This window comes from Cetorhinus maximus, chromosome 23 (genome assembly GCF_964194155.1).
Source record: "Cetorhinus maximus chromosome 23, sCetMax3.hap1.1, whole genome shotgun sequence".
NCBI lineage: Eukaryota > Metazoa > Chordata > Chondrichthyes > Lamniformes > Cetorhinidae > Cetorhinus > Cetorhinus maximus.
The window spans coordinates 19,306,901-19,327,599 of record NC_135901.1 but is presented as its reverse complement, the minus strand read 5'-3'; the positions used below and the strand labels follow the sequence as shown (position 1 = coordinate 19,327,599).

Genomic DNA, 20,699 nt, shown 5'->3' with positions numbered 1-20,699 from the left:
TATTCACCTCCTAGTCCCTCGACCCTATTCCCACAAAGCTGCTGACCATCTATCTTGCCCAAGGTACTGGGGAAATCGCCTGGACAGTATCAGCTGCCACTGTGGATTCACGGTTGAGGAGTTGTTGAAAATGTTCTTTCCTGTGTTGATGGATGACATTATCATGCTCGAGGAGAGAAACACCATCCTGTGTTTTCCGGGTGGTTAACAGTGAGGTTGAGTGTCTTGGGCTACAGGAAGATATAGATGGAATGGTCAAATGGGCAGATAAGTGGCAGATGGAATTTAACCCTGAAAAGTATGAGGTGGAAGGAGTAATTTGACAAGGAAGTATTCAATGAACGGGATGGCATTCGGAAGTTCGGAGGAACAAAGTGACCTTAGCGTGTGCGTCCATAGATCTCTGAAGGTGGAGGGGCATGTTAGTGGGGTGGTGAAAAAGGCATATGGGACACTTGCCTTTATCAATCGAGGCATAGATTACAAAAGTAGGGAGGTCATGTTGGAGTTGCATAGAACCTTGGTGAGGCCACAGCTGGAGTACTGTGTGCAGTTCTGGTCACCACATTATAGGAAGGATGTGATTGCACTGGAGGTCGTGCAGAGGAGATTCACGAGGATGTTGCCTGGGATGAAACATTTAAGTTATGAAGAGAGGTTGTATAGACTTGGGTTGTTTTCGTTGGAGCAGAGAAGACTGAGGGGCGACCTGATCAAGGTGTACAAGATTATGAGGAGCATGGACAGGGTGGCTATAGAGCAGCTGTTCCCCTTCATTGAAGGGTCAGTCGCAAGGGGACATAAGTTCAAGGTGAGGGGCAATAGGTTTAGGAGGGCTGTGAGGAAAAACTTTTTTACCCAGAGAGTGGTGACGGTCTGGAATGCACTGCCTGGGGGGGCGGTAGAGGCAGGTTGCCTTACATCCTTTAAAAAGTACCTGGATGAGCACTTGGCATGTCATAACCTTCAAGGCTATGGGCCAAGTGCTGGGAAATGGGATTAGGTAGGTAGGTCAGGTGTTTCTCACGTGTTGGTGCAGACTCGATGGGCCAAAGGGCCTCTTCTGCACTGTGATTCTGATTCTGAGTGAAGGGGATTTTGTTCATTTATCTTGGTCTATTCATGACCCTGGTGGCTTCAAAAAGCTTTGCTTGTCATGATGGTCAACGTATTGTTGGATATCTCGGGCTTGCTCCTCCCACCACTTGTACTTTATTGTCTTTGGCCGTCAGCTTTGAGCTGTTGGAACTCTGCCTTCTTGCGACCTCGGGTTGTTCTGCAGGGCAATGAAGGTTGTTCATTTTTGTTACAGGAGGTCACGTTTTGAGCATCATTTTCATTGAACCAGTCCTGGTGACGACGATGCTCAAACCCAATGGTTTGGGCACAGGAGTCTTGTACAGCTGACTTCATCTAATCCCACTGTTCTGAGGAGAGACAACACAGACCAAATGGTACAATTTTGAAGAGGATGCAGAAAAGGACAGACTTGGGTTTGTTTGTGCACAAATCTCTGAAGGCGTGAGCACAGGTTAACAAATGGTCAGTGAAGCATATGGGATGCTGGGCTTTATAAGTAGAGACAGAGAGTACAAAGGTCAGGAAGTCTCACTATAAAAAATATTATTTCTGCCCCAGCTGGAGGATTGTGTCCAATTCTGAGCATCACATTTTAGGGAGGACATGAAAGCTTTGGAGAGGGCACAGAGGAGATTGACTCCAATGATTCCAGCATTGGTGGATCACAGGACCACGGATCAATGAGAGAACCTGGGGCTGTTCTCCTTGGTACAGAGAAAGCGAAGAAATTTGATAGACCTGTTTAAAATCATGAAGGGTTTAGATAGAGTGAATAAGGAAAAAATATTTCCCATGACCAATGGGTCGATAACCAGAGGACACTGATTTAAGGCGATTGGCAAGAGAACCAGAGGCATCAGGAGGAAATCTTTTCAGTAACAAGTTGTAAGGATTTGGAATGCACTGTCTGATGGGGCGATGGATACAGTTCAAAAGTGACCTTCAAAAGGGAATTGGATAAATACTTGAAGGAGAAATGATGCAGGAATGGGGGAGTGGTACTAATTGGGTAAGTCGTTACCAGCACAGATTCAATAGGCCAAATGGCCTTCTTTTCTGCTGTACTATTAGAAGGTTCTATGATTTATAATAATGATTCATAGTAAACATCATATGATACAATCATAGAGTATGGATGGTGACCATTCAGCCCATTGTGCCTGTACTGTCCCTGAAAATGTTACCAATCTGTCCCACTCCCCTGCTCTTTTCCGATCACCCTCTATATCTTTCCTTATTAAATAAAAGTCCAAATAACTTTTGAAAGTTACTATTGAATCTGCTCTACCAGTCATTCTGACAATGAAAACAACGACTTCAATATTTAATTGGAGGAAATTTCTGCACATCCACCACTGGATGTCAGACAAACAGTCTGATAATTGACCAAAAGTGGAGAAGTCGATAGTGGTGGTGGTGAGGTAGAGCTGGGAGGTGTCAGTGTAAATGTGAGAACTGACAGTGATTTCAGATGATGTCATTGTGGGGAGCAGGTTGATGAGAAATAAGAAACCAAGGCTGGATCCTTTGGGGATGCCAGAGGTAACTGTGTGAGTGGGAAGGTAAGACATTACAAGTGATTCCCTGACTATGATTAGATAGAGAAGAATGGAACCAGGAGAGAGTGACCCCACCCAGCTGGACGACAGGGGAGAGGCGAAGGTGCAGAATGATGTGGTCGACCTTGTCAAAGGCTGCAGACGGTCGAGGTCGAGGAGGGCGAGCTTATCTTTGTCACAGTCACATAGGATGTCATTGTGACGTTGATAAGAGCTGGTTCAGTCCTGAGGCAGGGGTGGAAACCTGATTGGAGGGATTCAAACATGGGCCAGGATTTTCCGGTGGTCGGGCCCGGGAGCAGTTGGGAAGCCGCCCGTGATCTGGATTCGAGGAAGATTTTTAAAATTAAAAATTTAAGCAATGTTAAAAACATGTCACCTCATGTGACTGTCAGGAGTAGGGACATGTTATTAATTAAATTTAAAAATATTTAGTTTTTATTTGTTGTCGGAAACCTCGCCCCGCCCGTGGATGTGGTTTCCTAAAAAATCCAAAGGCCGCTTGGCCTGTTCACCTGCCCACCGACCGTGAGGTTAGACGGGCAGCGCAAAATTTCATTGAATTATTACTTTCATGGCCTCAATAGGCCTGTTAATTGTCAGCGGGCGCGCTGCCGACTCCCACGTGCACCCGCCGACCGCAATATCGCGCGATGACATTGGCCATCATTTTATGTTGGGGTCGGGCGTGCCGGCCCGATGAGGGCAATAACCTGTCCATGGAATTTTGGGAAAGATGGGCAGGGATTTGTGAGGTGACAACACGTTCATGGACTTTGGAGAGGAAAGGGAGGCTGGAGATGGGGGCAATAGTTTGGAAGGACAGTGGGGTCAAGGATTTGTTTTTTGAGGAGGGGGTGAGGATGGGAGATTTGAAGGAGAGAGGGACAGTGTCTGAGAGAGAAACTGTTAACATAGTTAGTGAACATGGGGAAGTTGAGTGATCAGCAGTTTTGTGGAAGTAGGATCGATGGAGCAGGAGGTGGGTTTCATGGACAAAGATGAGCTCTGAGAGGGCGTCAGGGGAGATGGGAGGGAAACCACAGAAAGATGAGAGTTCAGGGCTCGAGCAACAGGGAACTTTAGAGGCAGTTCAGCCCCGTAGGCTAGTGGAAGGGAAGGAAGCAGCAGAGGCAGCTGATCAGATTGTCTCAACCTCAGTGACAAAGAAGCTCCATGAGCTCCTCAAACTTGTTATTGGGGGTGAGGATGGAGGAGACAGGGGACAGGGAGAGCCCTTCAAAAGGAACTAACTTTGTTTAGAGATATTAAAAAGAGTCAACACACTGTGTCTTTAACACAAAGCTGATTTATTTGACTTTTTGCCTGAATATTAGCCCCTGTAAGTGGTCTGTAGTTTATTAACATCAGCAGAAACAGACCCCAGTGAATGTAGTTCAGTCCTGGATGTGATTAACAGCAAAAGCCCATCACTGCAGTTACTTGTGAACTCGCTGGTGTCTCAGCAGGCTGGATGACGTAGTGAATCCCCTCCCACACTGGGGGCAAGTGAATGGCCTCTCCCCAGTGTGGACTCGCTGGTGTGTCAGCAGGTTGGATGACTGAGTAAATCCCTTCCCACACTCAGTGCAGGTAAACGGTCTCTCCCCTGTGTGAATTCGCCGGTGGTCAGTGAGTTGAGATGATCGCCTGAACCTAGTTCCGCAGTGAGAGCACCTGAACGGTTTCTCGTCAGTGTGAACACGTTGATGGTACATCAGTTCCCAGGAACTTTTAAAGCACTTTCCACAGTCCAAGCATTTAAAAGGCCTCTTATTAGTGTGAACTCGCTGGTGTGTCAGCAGGGTGGATGAGGTAGTGAATCCCTTCCCACACTCAGAGCAGGTGAACGGCTTCTCCCCAGTATGAACTCTCTGGTGTGTCAACAACTGTGATAACTGAGTGAATCCCTTCCCACACTCGGAGCAGATGAACGGTCTCTCCCCTGTGTGAATTCGCTGGTGCGTCAGCAGGTCGGAGGACTGAGTGAATCCCTTCCCACAATTGGAACAGGTGTATGGCCTCTCCCCAGTGTGAATTCGCTGGTGTACAGTGAGTTGAGATGATCACCTAAACCCAGTACCACAAAGAGAGCACTTATATGGTCTCTCGTCAGTGTGAACACGTTGATGGTACATCAGTTCCTGGGAGCTTTTATAGCATTTCCCGCAGTATGGACATTTGAAAGGTCTCTCTTCACTGTGAACTCGTTGGTGTCTCAGCAGGTGGGCTGAAATAGTGAATCCCTTCCCACGTGTGGAGCAGGTGAACGGTCTTTCCCCAGTGTGACTGCGCTGATGCTTTTCCAGCTCAGATGGGGATCTGAATCCCTTCCCACAGTCCCCACATTTCCATGGTTTCTCCCCGGTGTGACTGGACTCGTGTCTCAACAGGCCAGATGATTGGCTGAAGCCTCGTCCACACACAGAACACGTGTATGATTTCTCCCCACTGTGAACGGTGCTTTTTCCTTCCATGTTCAAAATTCGATGATATTCCGGTTACGAGAAATTGGGCGATTCCGTCAGATTCTGATGTGATGTTTGGTTTGAGTTTCCCGACTGCAAATCCTCCCCTTCTAATACCCTGTGAAATTGATTTAAAACAGACAAGAGGGAATGAGACCAAACCCACAAAAACACAAAGGCAGGTTGTGAAATTGAGCTGAATGAATCTGGTAATTTGTGGGGCCGGCACTTGGAGAAAGTGAACATGAAAACTGCTGGATTATGGTAAAAACCCAATGTGGTGATTGTTGCTGTAAGGCCAGCCTGACTGAGTGAGGGTCACGTGGTCAGAACAGCCAATCAGCACCGAGCATGGGGAAGCTTATAGGGGCGGGGTTTTCCTACTCTGGCGAGTGTATTGTAGCCTTGCTCGAGGCCTGCAGCTAATCCAGCAGCTCTATAAATAAAGCTCAACTAAAGAGATGAGTGAGAGAGAGTCCACAGAAACACAAAGGCAGGTTGTGAAATTGAGCTGAATTTGTGGGACTGACACTTGGAAAAATGACCATGAAAACTGATGGATTGTCATAAAAACCCAACTGGTCCACCAATGTCCTTCAGGGAAGGGAACCTGTCACCCAGACTGGGCTACACAAGACTCTGGCCTCCATGGGAGGAGAGAGAGAGAGAGGTGGGAGATGCAGGGGCTGAAGGAGTGTTCAATACATCTTCAACTCAACCAAAACTTTGATGGAACATCCCAGATCCTCAACCACCACCACCTTGAAGGACCAGCCAGCAGATGAATGTGAACACCATCACCTCCAAGTTCCCCTCCAAGTCACACACCATCCTGACTTATCTAACATCCAGTACTGGATTAGCAGAAGTTTCCTCCATTGAAATATTGGGAAGACTAAAATAATCGTCTTTAGTCCCTGCTACAAACTCCAACCACTAACCAACGACTCCATCCCTCTTGCAGCTCTCTGAGGCTGAACCAGACTGTTCACAATCTTGTTGTCGTATTTCAGCCCAAGCTGAGCTTCTGACTACAAATCACTAAAACCACCCATTTCCACCTCAGTAACATCGCCCAGCTGTGCCCCTGCCTCAGTTCATCTGCTGCTGAAACTCATCCATTCCTTTGTTCCCTCTAAACTGGACCATTCGACTGTGCGTCTTGTCGGCCTCCCAGATTCAACTCCATAGAAACTGGAGGTCACCCAAAACTCAGCTGCTCATGTCTTTACTCGCACCAAGTCCTGTTCACCATCATCCCCTGTGCTCCCTGACGGTCGTGGTCGTCTCCAGCCCTACAGTTCTTTCAGGATTATCTGGGATAATTGAATTCTGACCCACCCCCAGCTCCAATTCCTCCTGTGCGCCCACAATCTCCCCCGGCTTCCTGAGTCACCTGTTCCCTGTTCCACCTCAATCCATCTCCACCAGCCACACTGAGCACAGCCTGGCACCCACGCCGGTGCTCTGGGTTCCTATTCTCATTGATAGGGGACTTTCTGACCCATAAGGCATTCTGGATAATCCTGCCGCCATCGAGACCAATCAGTGAACAGGCATTTTTTTTCCCAGTTGGTAAAACGGAAGATCCATGGATGAGGGGGATATTGGACAGGAAGCACATTGAGAGGTTCGGACACTTTATTAAATACTCACAGCAGAAGCACATTAATCTGATCGGAGATCACTTCCTCACGAGCAGCCAGTGGAGTGGAGCCTCCGGAGATTCCGGTCCCTTTCCCGTCAGTATTTACAGGAGCTGGGACATGGAAAAAAGTTTCAGTAAAATCAGGAACTTATTTGTTCACTGTTTTAAAATGGGTCTGGGCTCACACTTGAAGTTTGTGCAGCCTGTGACTCCCTGGGATTATTAACTCTCCCCCCTCCAGACCCTTTGGGCTCTCTATTGTTGGACTCTCTATTGCTTTTCAATGTCCTCCTGGCCTTGTACCTGATCCAATAAAAACCCTCCTTACATCACACAGGGAACAGCTTTAGATACGTTCTGACTTTTCACCTCAATTTTATGCTGCTGAACGATCTCACTGACCATTCCCTTTCTCTCGATCAGTCCGTCCACCATCTCTTTTCTGGATTTCATTCCTTATTGTTGTTCCAGGATTTCATCTCTCTGCCTTTTATTTCTTTTACTGAAGATTGCTGCCTCACAGCCTCGTCCTGTTCCCACATATTCTCCATATCTAAGTGCTTCCCAGCAGCCGTGCCAGCCGTGGCCCCTACTCCAGCCCAGTCACTGATCCCTCTCTTCCCTCCACCCTTTTTACTGGTGTCACTATCACAGGGACGATTTCAGTGTTTTCCAAAACTGCCTTAACACTTGGCTACTGGGTTGTCATAGTCCACCCATCTCTCTCCCTGCGTTCTGACTTCTGAAATCCCCGGATAATTCCCTTATCATCTGAACATTGAGATCCTTGTAGATGATGACATAACCTTGGGGACAGGTGTATGATATTCAGGGCACATAGTACAGGAACTCTTTTAAATCTTGTATCATTATATAGGCTTTCTGAGTATGGGTGATGACTAAATCTTTACAAGGTGTGAGGAGATTTACCAGAATGGTTCCAGGGATGAGTGAATTTAGCTACAACATTAGGTTGGAAAATCTGGGGTTGTTCTCCTTGGAGCAGGGGAGATTGAGAGGTGATTTGATAGTGGTGTACAAAGTTATGAAAGATTTAGATGAGATAGACAAAGGAAACCTGCTCCCATTAGCTGATGACACAAGGATAGAGGTTTTGGACAAGAGATGTGGAGGAGGGGGCGGGGATATGAAGAAGAACATTTTTACACAGCGAGTGATGATAACCTGGAACTCGCAGCCCACAAGGGTGGTGAAAGTGGAGACAATTAATCATTTCAAAAGGAAATTTATTGAGGATTTGGCCACGTTAAGTGAACACTAGACTCAGAGCTTACAGTCATTTTAATTCTCCTCCCCGCTCCCACTCTGACCTCTCTGTCCTTGGCCTCCTGAGCTTTTCTAATGAAGCTCAATGGGAGCTCGAGGAACAGTAGCTCATTCTTCAATTCGGCACTTTACAACCTTCCAGACTCAGCATCGAGTTCAGCAGCTTCTGCGCCAACAGAGAGTTGTCAGGATCGGGAACTCTCTACCTGAAAAGGTGCTGGAACCTGATTCTATGTTTAGTCTCCACCCACTCAACATAGATTCCCCAACCAGTGGAAATAGTTCCTTTATATCTACCCTGTCAGTTCCAATTAGTATCCCAAAAACATTAATCAAATCACCTCTTAATCTTCTAAATTCCAGGAATTACAACCCTCACAGTGAAGTGATGTATTTTAGCAGGAGGAATAGGGAGGGGGAAGATATAATTCATGGCACAGCTCTAAAGAGTGAGCATGGACAGAGGGCTTCATGTGCTTTGATCTCTGAAGGCGACAGGATGTATTTAGAGAGAAGTTACCACAGCAGATTGGATCTTGAGCTACATAAATAGTGGTATTGAGAACAAAAACAGGAAGTTATGCTGAGTCTTTATAAAGCTCTGGTTAGGCCACAATTTGAAAATTGCATCCAGTTCTGGTCACCTCACTTTAGGAAGAATCCTTGAAGGTCCTTGAAAAGGTGCAGAGAAGATTTACCAGAATGGTTCCAGTGACGGAGGTTGAGGGGAGATTGATAGAGGTGTACAAGATTATGACAGGTTTAGGTAAAATGGACAAAGAAAGGCTGTTCCATTAGCTGATCGTACAAGGACTAGGGGGACACAGGTTTAAAGTTTAGGATAAAAGGTATGGAAGATGTGATGAAAAATGTTTTTGTACAGTGAGTGGTAATGACCCAAAACTTGCAGCCGATGAGGGGGGTGAAAACGGACACGATAAGTGATTTCAAAAGTAAATTTCATAGGCACTTAAGGGAAATAAACTTTCAAGGATATGAGATAGAGTAGGGTAATAACTGACTGGATTGCTCTCGAGAGCTGGCATGAACTCAATGGCCTCCTCTGTGCCATAATGACTCTGTGACTTTTGTGGAATCTTGCTTTCTAATCTAATCCTTGGAGTTCAGATATCTCTCAGGTAAACCTGTGCTACACTCCCTCCAAGGCCATTCTGTCCTTCCTAAGTATTGTTGCCCATTACTGAACACAGTTCTCCAGGTGTAGTCTAACCAGGGTTTGTGTATCTGTGCTTTTCTAGTCACACTGATAACTGAAATCTTCTCTCACAGACAGAGCAGACAAACCTTTTTCCTTCTAGATTCAAAGGCCAATGACATTCAGGTCCTGATGAATTGAACGACTCTGTCAGCTCTTGATGTGGTGTTCAGTTTGAGTTTCCCGTCTGTCAAGCCTCCACTTCCAGTAACCTGTATATTTACCAAATTCACAATATTCTCACTTCATGCTGACAGGGACAGGATGACCGCGCATGCGCCCTCCTGCCCATTGCCCCTATCAAGATGGCGATCACGCATGCGCTCTCCTGCACATCGCCCCCTATAAGGCTGTCAGCCAGTCACTGGGACTCACGAGCTCTCGCCCCACGTAAACGCAGGATCGGTCGGCTCCTAGTGACCCCGACCTCCACCGAGTGCTTATGAAGCCTCCCCGCCCATTCCACTGGCTCTAATCCTCTCCACCCACCCTGCGTCTCCATGGCTCAACAGCACCCGAATTTCCTCCCTGCTCCGCCGAACTCCAGGCACAACCCGCACTGCGCATGTCCCAGTCAGAGACCGCATCGCGCATGCTCCGATTACAGCCCAGCAGTACGCCTGCGCAACATGCTGGGTAAACACCCCGCCATTGAAAGACGGTACTGTTCAATCGAAAATTATGCTTTGTGATCCGATTTCGATTGGAGTCACAGTGCCAGGATATGAAATTATTAAATCAATTGAGCAAGCAAAGTGCATAAACCTTCTGCTATATTTCTGTCCTGGATGCGATTAACAGTACAACTAATCCCTACTGTCAGATGTGAACTCACTGGAGTCTCAGCAGGAGGGGTGAACGTGATTTTTTTCCCTTAAACAGAAGTTAAACTGCTCCTCGCCAATAAGAATGCGCTGGTTGTGGATCAAATCCTTTGAACCTTTAAAGCTCGAGTGTTAACAGGCGTGAAAATGGAGTAAATCCCTTTGCACAGGTGAAGCATCTGAATGGTCTTCCGCCAGTGTGACTGAGCTGTTGTGTCAGTAAACTGGATAACTGAGTGAATCCATTTTCTCATTAAGCAGGTGAACGATCTTTTTTTGTGGTTAGATTTTCCAGCTCAGTTTCCAGCTCAGATGGTGATCTAAAAACCATCTGGTAATAAGTTCCACATTCTTAATATGCTTTGGTTAATGAAAAGGAAAATACTGCACATTCTGGAAATCTGAATTAACAACAAAATAGCTGAAAATAGTCAGGAGATCTGGTAGTGTCCATGAAGAGGGAGACTTAGTTTATATTTCACGTCTAGGACCTTTTATCAGAACTGCACTACATCATTGCACAGACCTGAAACATTAACTCTGTTTCTCAATCCCGAGATGCTGCCAGATATTTCAAGCATTTTATGTTTTTATCTCTGGTTAAGGAGGTTTCTCCTGAACTGCACATTAGATTTATTACTAAGTAAGTTATAATTATTTTCATACTTGCACAAGCGGAAAATCTTCCAGTTGTCTTCCCTGTAAAAAACACTTTTGAAATCTTAAATTCCTTGATCAAGCCACTCCTCATTCCCTTTTCCAAAGAAAACGTATCCAGTCTGTTCACCCTTTCTTGATGAGTATAACCTGTCAGTTAGAGAATTCCAAATACCATCTTATAATATGGTGTCCTAAGCTAATCTGAGCTACAAACTCATCATTGTCCCCAAATGTCTGTATGTTGCAGTATTTCAGGCATTTTCCATCAGCTGAATATCAGATGAGATGGATGAGCAGATCTAGCGAGCCAGTCTGCAACATATGGAGCATCTACAAAGTTGTCTCTTCCCTTTACAGTGAAACAGTGGGCTGTTTCACATATAATCCATCAATTATGACATTAAGAATAACGTGTCAGAGAAATACAGGATTTCAGCGCGGTGACACTAGGTCAGATCCAGTTCAATTCATATGATTGCTGAGCAGGGATAGGGGCAACTTTCAATTAATGTGGGCCTTCACTGTGCATTTTCCAGATTAAAATGAATTGAATCTATGACTCTCTGTCTTGACTGTATTCAAGATGCAAATCCATGAAGATTTGGATGCTCGAGGAATCAATGGATTTGGGAATAGGACGGGAAAGTGGAGTTGAGATGGAAAATCATTTAATAGTGGAGCAGACTCAAAGAGCTGTATGGTCTACCCCTGTACTATTTCTTGTGTGCTTATGAACATCACTGTGAATCATTTCCATACAAACACAGCAGGTGCATCGCCCGCACTTTCACTTCCTCCCTTCCTAGATTCCAGGGCCTCAACACATTCTCCAGGTGACACAGGGATTTATTTGTACTTCTTGCTATTTATTATCACATTTTCACTGCTCACGATGTGATCTCCTCTACACCGAGACGACTAAATCCAGATTGGGTGACTTATTTGTGGAACATCACCACTCAGTATGAATGTGATCTTGAGTTCCAGTCATTTACTATTTTAATTCTCCATCCCACTCCCAGTCTGACCTCTGTTTTTGGCCTCCTGCACTGTTCCAATGAACCTCAAAGGAAACCCAGGGAACAACACTTCAACTTTGATTAGGCACTTTACAGCCTTCCAGACTCAACATTCATTTCAACAATTTCAGATCATAACCACTGCTCCCATTTTTTCAGACAGTAAGTGCTGGTAATGGTTCTGCTGTTACCATTTATCCCTCCTCTGGGGGGCTGTTCTTTGGTTCTTCACTTGTCCCATTAGTTTCTTTACTTGTCTCATTTTCAGCCAATTTTGTCTTTCACCATCATCCCCTTTGTCATTTAATCACTCCAGTCTTCCATCCTATCACAACACTGTTAGATCTTTTCTCCTCTCCGCCTCTCTTTTCTCCAACTCTGTACTTGCTGGTGAACTATTAAATCACTAATTTTTTCTAGTTTGGATAAAGGGTCGCCAAAATGAAATGTTCACTCCGTTTCCTTCCCCATAGATCAGAGGTGAAAGTAAGCCATAGGGTCCGGTACGGCATACCAGTAAGAAAGTGACTGAAGCATTCAGCATATCACAGTTAATCCTGATTCTGTCCTCCTTCCAGCAAGGGTCATTGGATAGCAATGATAAACGGTAATACTGGCTGAATGTCACTTCATTAGTCCAAGGCTGACAACAGCAAAGGTAGTGAGTGGTCCAACGCAGAGTCAGTTGGGCATCGAACTTGAGACCTAGTTGTAACGTGTGGCTGAGTTACTCACTGCAGTCTCAGGAAGCTTCCACCCAAGTAGTTTGATCACAGACCAACTATGTATGGCAATTACACAATAAAAAAAGTTAATTAATGATAAAACCGAAGATAATTGCCACAACTAATGCTGGCTTATAGTGATGGATGGAGAGGAATTATTTATTTTCAGAATAGGGAAAGCAAAGGAGAAATTGACGTGGAATGTGGAAGTAGTTTGTCGATGGATTCGTGGTTTAATATGAATGAAATACAGAGATTGTATGCAAGTCTAAGGAGAAGGAAGACAATATGGTTTTACAGTCTGTGCATCATAGACTGTATGAATGCCCCCAAATCAGTTAAGATTCGATGCCAAACTACTCCTCGAGAACATAAAATGCATTGCAGCAAAACTCTTAAGTCCATCTCACTTGGCAAAAAGGTGCTTCCTGATCTATTATAATAACCCCCATCCTTACAATCCTGTGCCTCTCCAAACATAATTCCCTTCTCAACAAAACACAAAAACAAATTCTTGACTGAGTTCCATGTTGCCTACTACACAATTTCTTCTCCCAACACAACAGGAGCTCTACGGTGCATATAACGGTTTGTGATATATACGGCACACTTCAGGTGTCACTTCAGGTGTCGCATGTGCAAATCTGGGTCACAAACAAACAAGAAAAAGAAGCTAGCTATATTTCCTACTGATTTCTGAGAAATTTACTCAGCTGTACCTCTAAATTGGCATTAATTGCCAAATGGCATTTAACCTCCTAACGTTCTTATTTACAAGAAGAAGCTCCATCCTTCATGAACTCAGCCAGCTTGCTCACAGTTCCCATCAGTAGCAGGATATTTGGTGTAATATGGTTTATTGTTTCTGCATTATAAAACAGACTTTCCATGAGCAATGCTATGGGAGATCTGTTAGTCAGCATGGAAAATAAAATTTTAAATCTGCTCTCAGAATATGGGCATGCATCTCTAGCAGTCCTGAGAAGGTGGGAATGGACCTTTTCGAACCACTAAACGTGGCTGAATACAACTGAGTGGCTTACGAGGCAACGTCAGAGGATAGTGAAAAGTCAACCGCATTGATGTGGATAGAACAGTGTCAATAAGAAATTTAAGTTATTTTTATCCCTGCATCGATGCTGTTTGATTTGCTGAGTGTTTCCAACATTTTCTGTTTTGAGGTCGGATTTCCACCATCTACAGTATCTTGTTTTTGGGTCAGGGTGGCTCAGTTTTCCCTCACTTATCGTTGAAGAAGGAGCTTTTAAAGAATGATACAACAGCATCTGTCTCCCTGTTCGACATGAAACTAAACTCACTGCACTGGGGAAATGAGTGTGAATCCTCCCGGGGACAGAGGGGAACTGACCATCCATCTCTAGCTCTAATTCCCAAACAGAAAATGCTGCCAAGAATCAGCAAGTCAGGCTGAGTCTGTGGCCGCTCTCAGCGTTTGAAACCGTCACAATGCCCGGGTGATTGACGCAGCTCAAGACCAATAGGAAGAGGGGGCGGGACTGGAAGACCGAGCGTGCGCTGCTGGTTATCCAAGTAATCGGGGTGAATGAATGACGGGGCAGGGCTGTGACTGAAGCATGCGCAATGCTGATAATGACGATTGGGTGAAGTTTCTTGTTGGCTCCACAACAGGTAAAGGTGAGATAGCGAGGGGAGGGAGTAATGGATCGGGCGGGGAAGCTTCGTAAACATGTTATGGAAGTTACAAACCCGAAAAAGACGTGACCGTTCCCCCGTTTGCGCCGAGTGGGACCACAGCTCTTAGATATCGGCGCCAATTAATGGCCGCTATCTTTATAGGGGGCAAAAATAGAAATACCTGGAAAAACTCAGCAGGTCTGGCAGCATCGGCGGAGGAGAGCACAGTTGACGTTTCGAGTCCTCATGACCCTTCAACAGAACCAAGTACAAATGGGAAAGGAGTGAAATATAAGCTGGTTTTGCGGGGGGGGGGGGGGGGGGGAGGTGTTGTTGGGACAAGCAAGCAGTGATAGGAGGAGATAACCAAAAGATGTCACAGACAAAAGAACAAAGAGGTGTTGAAGGTGGTGATATTATCTAAAAGAATGTGCTAATTAAGAGTGGAGAGCAGGACAAGCAAGGTAGCTCAAGTGGGGGTGGGGTGAAATAACCGATGGGCAGAATACATTTAAAAATAATGGAAATAGGTGGGAAAAGAAAAATCTATATAAATTGTTGTACAAAACAAAAGGGAGGGGGAAGAAACGGAAAGGGGGTGGGGATGGAGTTTAAGATCTAAAGTTGTTGAACTCAATATTCAGTCCGGAAGGCTGTAAAGTGCCTAGTCGGAAGATGAGGTGCTGTTCCTTCAGTTTGCGTTGAGCTTCACTGAACAACGCAGCAAGCCAAGGACAGACATGTGGGCAAGAGAGCAGGGTGGAGTGTTAAAAAGGCAAGCGACAGGGAGGTCTGGGTAATGCTTGCGGACAGACCAAAAGTGTTCTGCAAAGCGGTCACCCAGTCTGCGTTTGGTCTCTCCAATGTAGAGGAAACCGCATTGGGAGCAACAAATGCAGTAGACGAAGTTGGGGGAAATGCAAGTGAAATGCTGCTTCACTTGAAAGGAGTGTTTGGGCCCTTGGACGGTGAGGAGAGAGGAAGTGAAGGGGCAGGTGTTGCATATTTTGCGTTTGCATGGGGAGGTGCCGTAGGTGGGGGTTGAGGAGTAGGGGGTGATGGAGGAGTGGACCAGGATGTCACGGAGGGAACGATCCCTACGGAATGCCGCCAGGGGAGGTGAAGGGAAGATGTGTTTGGTGGTGGCATCATGCTGGAGTTGGCGGAAATGGCGGAGGATGATCCTTTGAATGCAGAGACTGGTGGGGTGATAAGTGAGGACAAGGGAGACCCTATCATGTTTCTGGGAGGGAGGAGAAGGCGTGAGGGCGGATGCGCGGGAGATGCGCCGAACACGGTTGAGGGCCCTGCCAACTACCGTGGGTGGAAAACCTCGGTTAAGGAAGAAGGAGGACATGTCAGAGGAACTGTTTTTGAAGGTATCATCATCAGAACAGATGCGACGGAGGCGAAGGAACTGAGAGAATGGGATGGAGTCCTTACAGGAAGCGGGGTGTGAGGAGCTGTAGTCGAGGTAGCTGTGGGAGTCGGTAGGTTTGTAATGGATATTGGTGGACAGTCTATCACCAGAAATTGAGACAGAGAGGTCAAGAAAAGGAAGGGAAGTGTCAGAGATGGACCATGTGAAAATGATGGAGGGGTGGAAATTGGAAGCAAAATTAATAAATTTTTCCAGGTCCCGACGAGAGCATAAAGCAGCACCGAAGTAATCATCGATGTACCAGAGAAAGAGTTGTGGGAGGGGGCCAGAGTAGGACTGGAACAAGGAATGTTCCACATACCCCATAAAGAGACAGGCATAGCTGGGGCCCATGTGGGTACCCATAGTCACACTTTTTATTTGGAGTAAGTGAGAGGAGTTAAAGGAGAAATTATTCAGTGTGAGAACAAGTTCAGCCAGACGGAGGAGAGTAGTGGTGGATGGGGATTGTTCGGGCCTCTGTTCGAGGAAGAAACTGAGAGCCCTCAGATCATCCCGGTGGGGGATGGAGGTGTAGAGGGATTGGATGTCCATGGTGAAGAGGAGGCGGTTGGGGCCAGGGAACTGGAAATTGTTGATGTGACGTAAGGTGTCAGAGGAATCACGGATGTAGGTGGGAAGGATCTGGACAAGGGGAGAGAGAAGGGCGTTAAGATAGCGAGAAATGAGTTCCATGGGGCAGGAACAGGCTGACACGATCGGTCTGCCGGGACAGTCCTGTTTGTGGATTTTGGGTAGGAGGTAGAAGTGGGCCGTCCGAGGTTGGGTGACTATCAGGTTGGAAACTGTGGAAGGAAGATCTTTATAGGGGGCGATGTTTGTAATGACAGGAGCTTGTTACCCATTGTTCAGAATGGTGACAACTTGTCCATCAAGTTGCATTAACCTTTGAGTCTTAATTGTATTATTGATGAGACAGAGAAAGGTCAGAGAAGGAAAGTAAAGGAAGCAAATCCTGCTTTCCTGATTCAACTACCTCATGGCACATTCTGCCCCATGTATTCAATGATCTGTAGGTATGTTCAGTCAGATGAAGACCCCCTACCACAGAAACTCATTACTCTGAGTAGCCGTCATCCTCGAATCGAGGGACTGCCAACGACAACAAGGGTTAATGGGCAGCAGAGCGCATGCGTGGTCATCCCTGTCAGGAAGAGGTGAGAGTGTTGTGAATTTCTATCCTGGACTGACAGGGATGGATTTTGGAAGCTCATTTTACAGGGGGTTAGAAGAGGGTTTGCAGACAAGGCACTCAAACCAAACATCACAGCAACACCTGACAGCATCATTCAGTTCATAAGGACCTGGATTTTATCGACCTCTGAGTGTAAGAATTGAATTCCAGGTCATTACCACTTACTGTGGAAAATTTCTTTCTCACATCCTCCCTGTAGATCTTGCCCAAAATCTTAAATCTGTGTCCCATAATCCTTTTACGATCACCCAATGGGGACAGCTTTTCTTTATTTACCTTATTAAACCTACCATGAGCTTGCACACCTCTGTCAATTCTCCCCTTAATCTCCTTTGTTCCAAGGAGAACCCCAGTTTCTCCAACCTAACATATTATTCATTCATGGGATGTGGGCTTCGCTGGCTGGGCCAGCATTTATTGCTCATCCCTAGCTGCCCTTGAGAAGGTGGTGGTGAGCTGCCTTCTTGAACTGCTGCAGTCCATGTGGTGTAGGTACACCCACAGTGGTGGTTGGAGGGAGGTTCCAGGATTTTGACCCAGCGACAGTGAAGGAATGGCGATATATTTCCAGGTCAGGATGATGAGTGCCTTGGAGCGGAACTTCTTGGTGGTGTTCCCATCTATCTGCTGCCTTTGTCCTTCTAGATGATAGTGGTCATGGGTTTGGAAGGTGCTGTTGAAGGAGCCGTGGTCAATTCCTGCAGTGCATCTTGTAGATGGTACACACTGCTGCTACAGTGCGTCGGTGGTGGAGGGAGTGAATGTTTGTAGATGTAGTGCCAATCAAGCGGACTGCTTTGTCCTGGATGGTATCAAGTTTCTTGAGTGTTGTAGGAGCTGCACTCATCCAGGCAAGTGGGAAGTATTCCATCACACTCCTGACTTGTGCCTTGTAGATGGTGGACAGGCTTTGGGGAGTCTGAAGGTGGGTTACCCGTCACACTATTCCTAGCCTCTGACCTGCTCTTGTAGCCACAGTATTTATATGGCTGGTCCAGTTCAGTTTCTGGTCAATGGTAACCCCCAAGATGTTGATAGTGGGGGATTCAGTGATGGTAATGCAATTGAACATCAAGGGGCAATGGTTGGATTCTCTCTTGTTGGAGATTGTCATTGCCTGACACTTGTGTGGTGCGAACATTACTTGCCACTTGCCAACCCAAGCCTGGATATTATCCAGGTCTTGATGCACTTTGGACATGGAGTGCTTCAGTATCTGAGGAGTCACAAATGGTGCTGAACATCGTGTAATCATCAGTGAACATCACCACTTCTGACCTTATGCTGGAAGGAAGGTGAAGCAGCTGAAGATGATTGAGCCGAGGACACTACCCTGAGGAACTCCTGCAGTGATGTCCTGGAGCTGAGATGACTGACCTCCAACAACCATTACCATCTTAATAATAATAGAGATAAAAACAAAAAACTGCGGATGCTGGAAATCCAAAACAAAAACAGAAATACCTGGAAAAACTCAGGTCTGGCAGCATTGGCAGAGAACCATTACCATCTTCCTTTGTGCTAGGTATGACTCCAACCAGTGGAGAGTTTTCCCCCCCGATTCCCATTGACTCCAGTTTTGCACGGCCTCCTTGATGCCACACTCTGTCAAATGCTGCCTTGATGTCAAGGGCAGTCACTCTCACTTCACCCCAGGTGTTCAGCTCTTTTGTCCATGTTTGAACCAAGACTGTAATGAGGTCAGGAACTAAGTGCCCCTGGCGGAACCCAAACTGGGCATCAGTGAGCAGGTTATTTATTGCTAAGCAACTGCCACTTGACTGTACTGTTGATGACCCCTTCCATTACTTTACTGATGATCGAGAGTAGGCTTATGGGGCAGTAATTGGCTGGGTTGGATTTGTCCTGCTTTTTGTGTACAGGACATACCTGGGCTATTTTCCACATAGCCGGGTAGATGCCAGTGTTGTAGTTGTACTGGAACAGCTTGGCTAGGGGCGCGGCAAGTTCTGGAGCACAAGTCTTCAGGACTATTGCCGGAATATTGTCAGGGCCCATAGCCTTTGCAGTATCCAGTGCTTTCAGCCATTTATTGATATCACGTGGAGTAAATCGAATTGGCTGAAGACTGGTATCTGTGATGCTGGGGACCTCCGGAGGAGGCTGAGATGGATTGTCCACTCTGCACTTCTGGCTGAAGATTGTAGCAAATGCTTCAGCCTTTATGTTTTGCACTGATGTGCTGGGCTCCTCCATCATTGAGAATGGGGATGTTTGTGGAGCCTTCTCCAGTGAGTTGTTTAATTGTCCACCACCATTCATGATTGGATGTGGCAGGACTGCAGAGCTTAGATCTGATCCATTGGTTGTGGGATCGTTTAGCCCTGTCTATTACTTGCTGCGTATGCTGTTTGGCACGCAAGCAGTCCTGTGCTATAGCTTCACCAGGCTGACACATCATTTTAAGGTATACCTGGTGCTGCTCCTGGCATGCCCTCCTGCACTCTTCATTGAACCAGGGTTGATCCCCTGGCTTGTTGGTAATGGTAGAGTGGGGGATATCCCGGGGCACGAGGTTACAGATTGTGTTCGAGTACAATTCTGTTGCTGCTGATTGGAACTAAAATACAACATTGCAACTATAATCCCTCATCCCTGCACCCTCTCAAGGACCCTCACATCCTTCATAATGTGTGGTGATCACTGGTTTGCACAGACCCAGATGTTCTGTGTTCGTGTCTGTGATGTCATCACGCATCGACAATTGCTCGGTGACATCACCCCCGCTCCCCGGGTATTTCCTCAACTGGGAGATTTTTCTCTGACTCCAGTACTTCTGATATCTTTCCAGTTGCAGGCTCCAGAAGGAGATTTTAAAATTGAAAACAGTGAAATTGTTTCAGAGATGAGTATTTTTAACCAGTTGTCTACATATTTGGGCTTAAGTTGTATGCTGTGAGAGGTTCCATGGCTCTGAGGCTGTTCAGCAACTTTACTGTGGATCTAAATCCATTGCTCTGCCATCCCTGATCACCTCTCTCCTATTGTTTAAGTTCCTCTGTCTTTAATAATGGATGCATTTGAACTATGTTTAGTATTTTTCTGTTACTTCTGCAGACTGTGTCTAAATGAGGTTTCCACCGCTGCCCAAACCCCGACCAGGTACTGCTGGCTTTCCAGCTTTATCTTCCCACAGTTATCTTTAATAGTCAGGAAATGTTTTTCCTGCACTATCGCTCATTTCTCTTCCACTTCTGTGCTTATATTGACCATCAAATTCTACACCATTTTTATTCCCCATAATTCATCCTGCACACCCTTAAATGTTAACTCTCTTTCTCTCCCCGCAGATACTACCTGACCTGCTATTTCCAGCATTCCCTCTTTTTATTTCGGATTTCCAGCACCTGCAGTATTTTGCTATTATTTTATTGCAAGCGTCGTTCAGAGAAGTGAGTCTAGAAACACAGTTGGACCAGTTAAGAGCCAGTTTGTTTCAGGGTAGGCATTGGTTGTAGAAGTTAGTTCCTGGCCTCAAGTAGGTCCCTTTTCATCAAATCATCGAACCCACTCCCCTGCCCTTAACTAACAAGACCAGCAGCAGATATTACCCATCCCCAGTTATCTGTGGAGAAGATGATGTTTGACCTTCTTGAACTGCTGCAGTCCATGTGGTGAAGGTGCTCCCACAATGATGGTAGATAAGGAGTTACAGGTTATTCACTCAGTGATGATTGAGGAACAGTGATAAATGTCCAAATCAACAACAGCAGTTTGGATTTGTAAAATGGTTTTCATGTATTTGACCTTTTCAAGGTGTTTCACAGGTGTGTTATAAACCAGGAGCTTTTGTAGTTCACTGAGCACAGGGGTGATGGGTGAACAAGACTTGGAGTAGTAAGTACATGGACAGCAGAGTTTTGGATGATCTCAAGATCACAGGGAGGTTGACTGTGTGAG

At 46.0% G+C, this 20,699-nt stretch overlaps 2 protein-coding genes across 3 annotated transcripts in view; one reads left to right on the top strand and one right to left on the bottom strand.

The window, feature by feature from the left end:
* The window catches only part of LOC144697271 (uncharacterized), a 407,386-nt gene that overhangs the window by 82,595 nt on the left and 304,092 nt on the right, over positions 1 to 20,699 (top strand). The gene's annotated exons all lie outside the window — the stretch shown is intronic.
* LOC144697869 (uncharacterized) overlaps positions 1 to 20,699 on the bottom strand; it is an 84,067-nt gene that overhangs the window by 25,726 nt on the left and 37,642 nt on the right. The window contains 1 exon segment of the mRNA XM_078569838.1: positions 4,082 to 5,140. Coding sequence (XP_078425964.1) covers positions 4,082 to 5,140 — 1,059 coding nt within the window.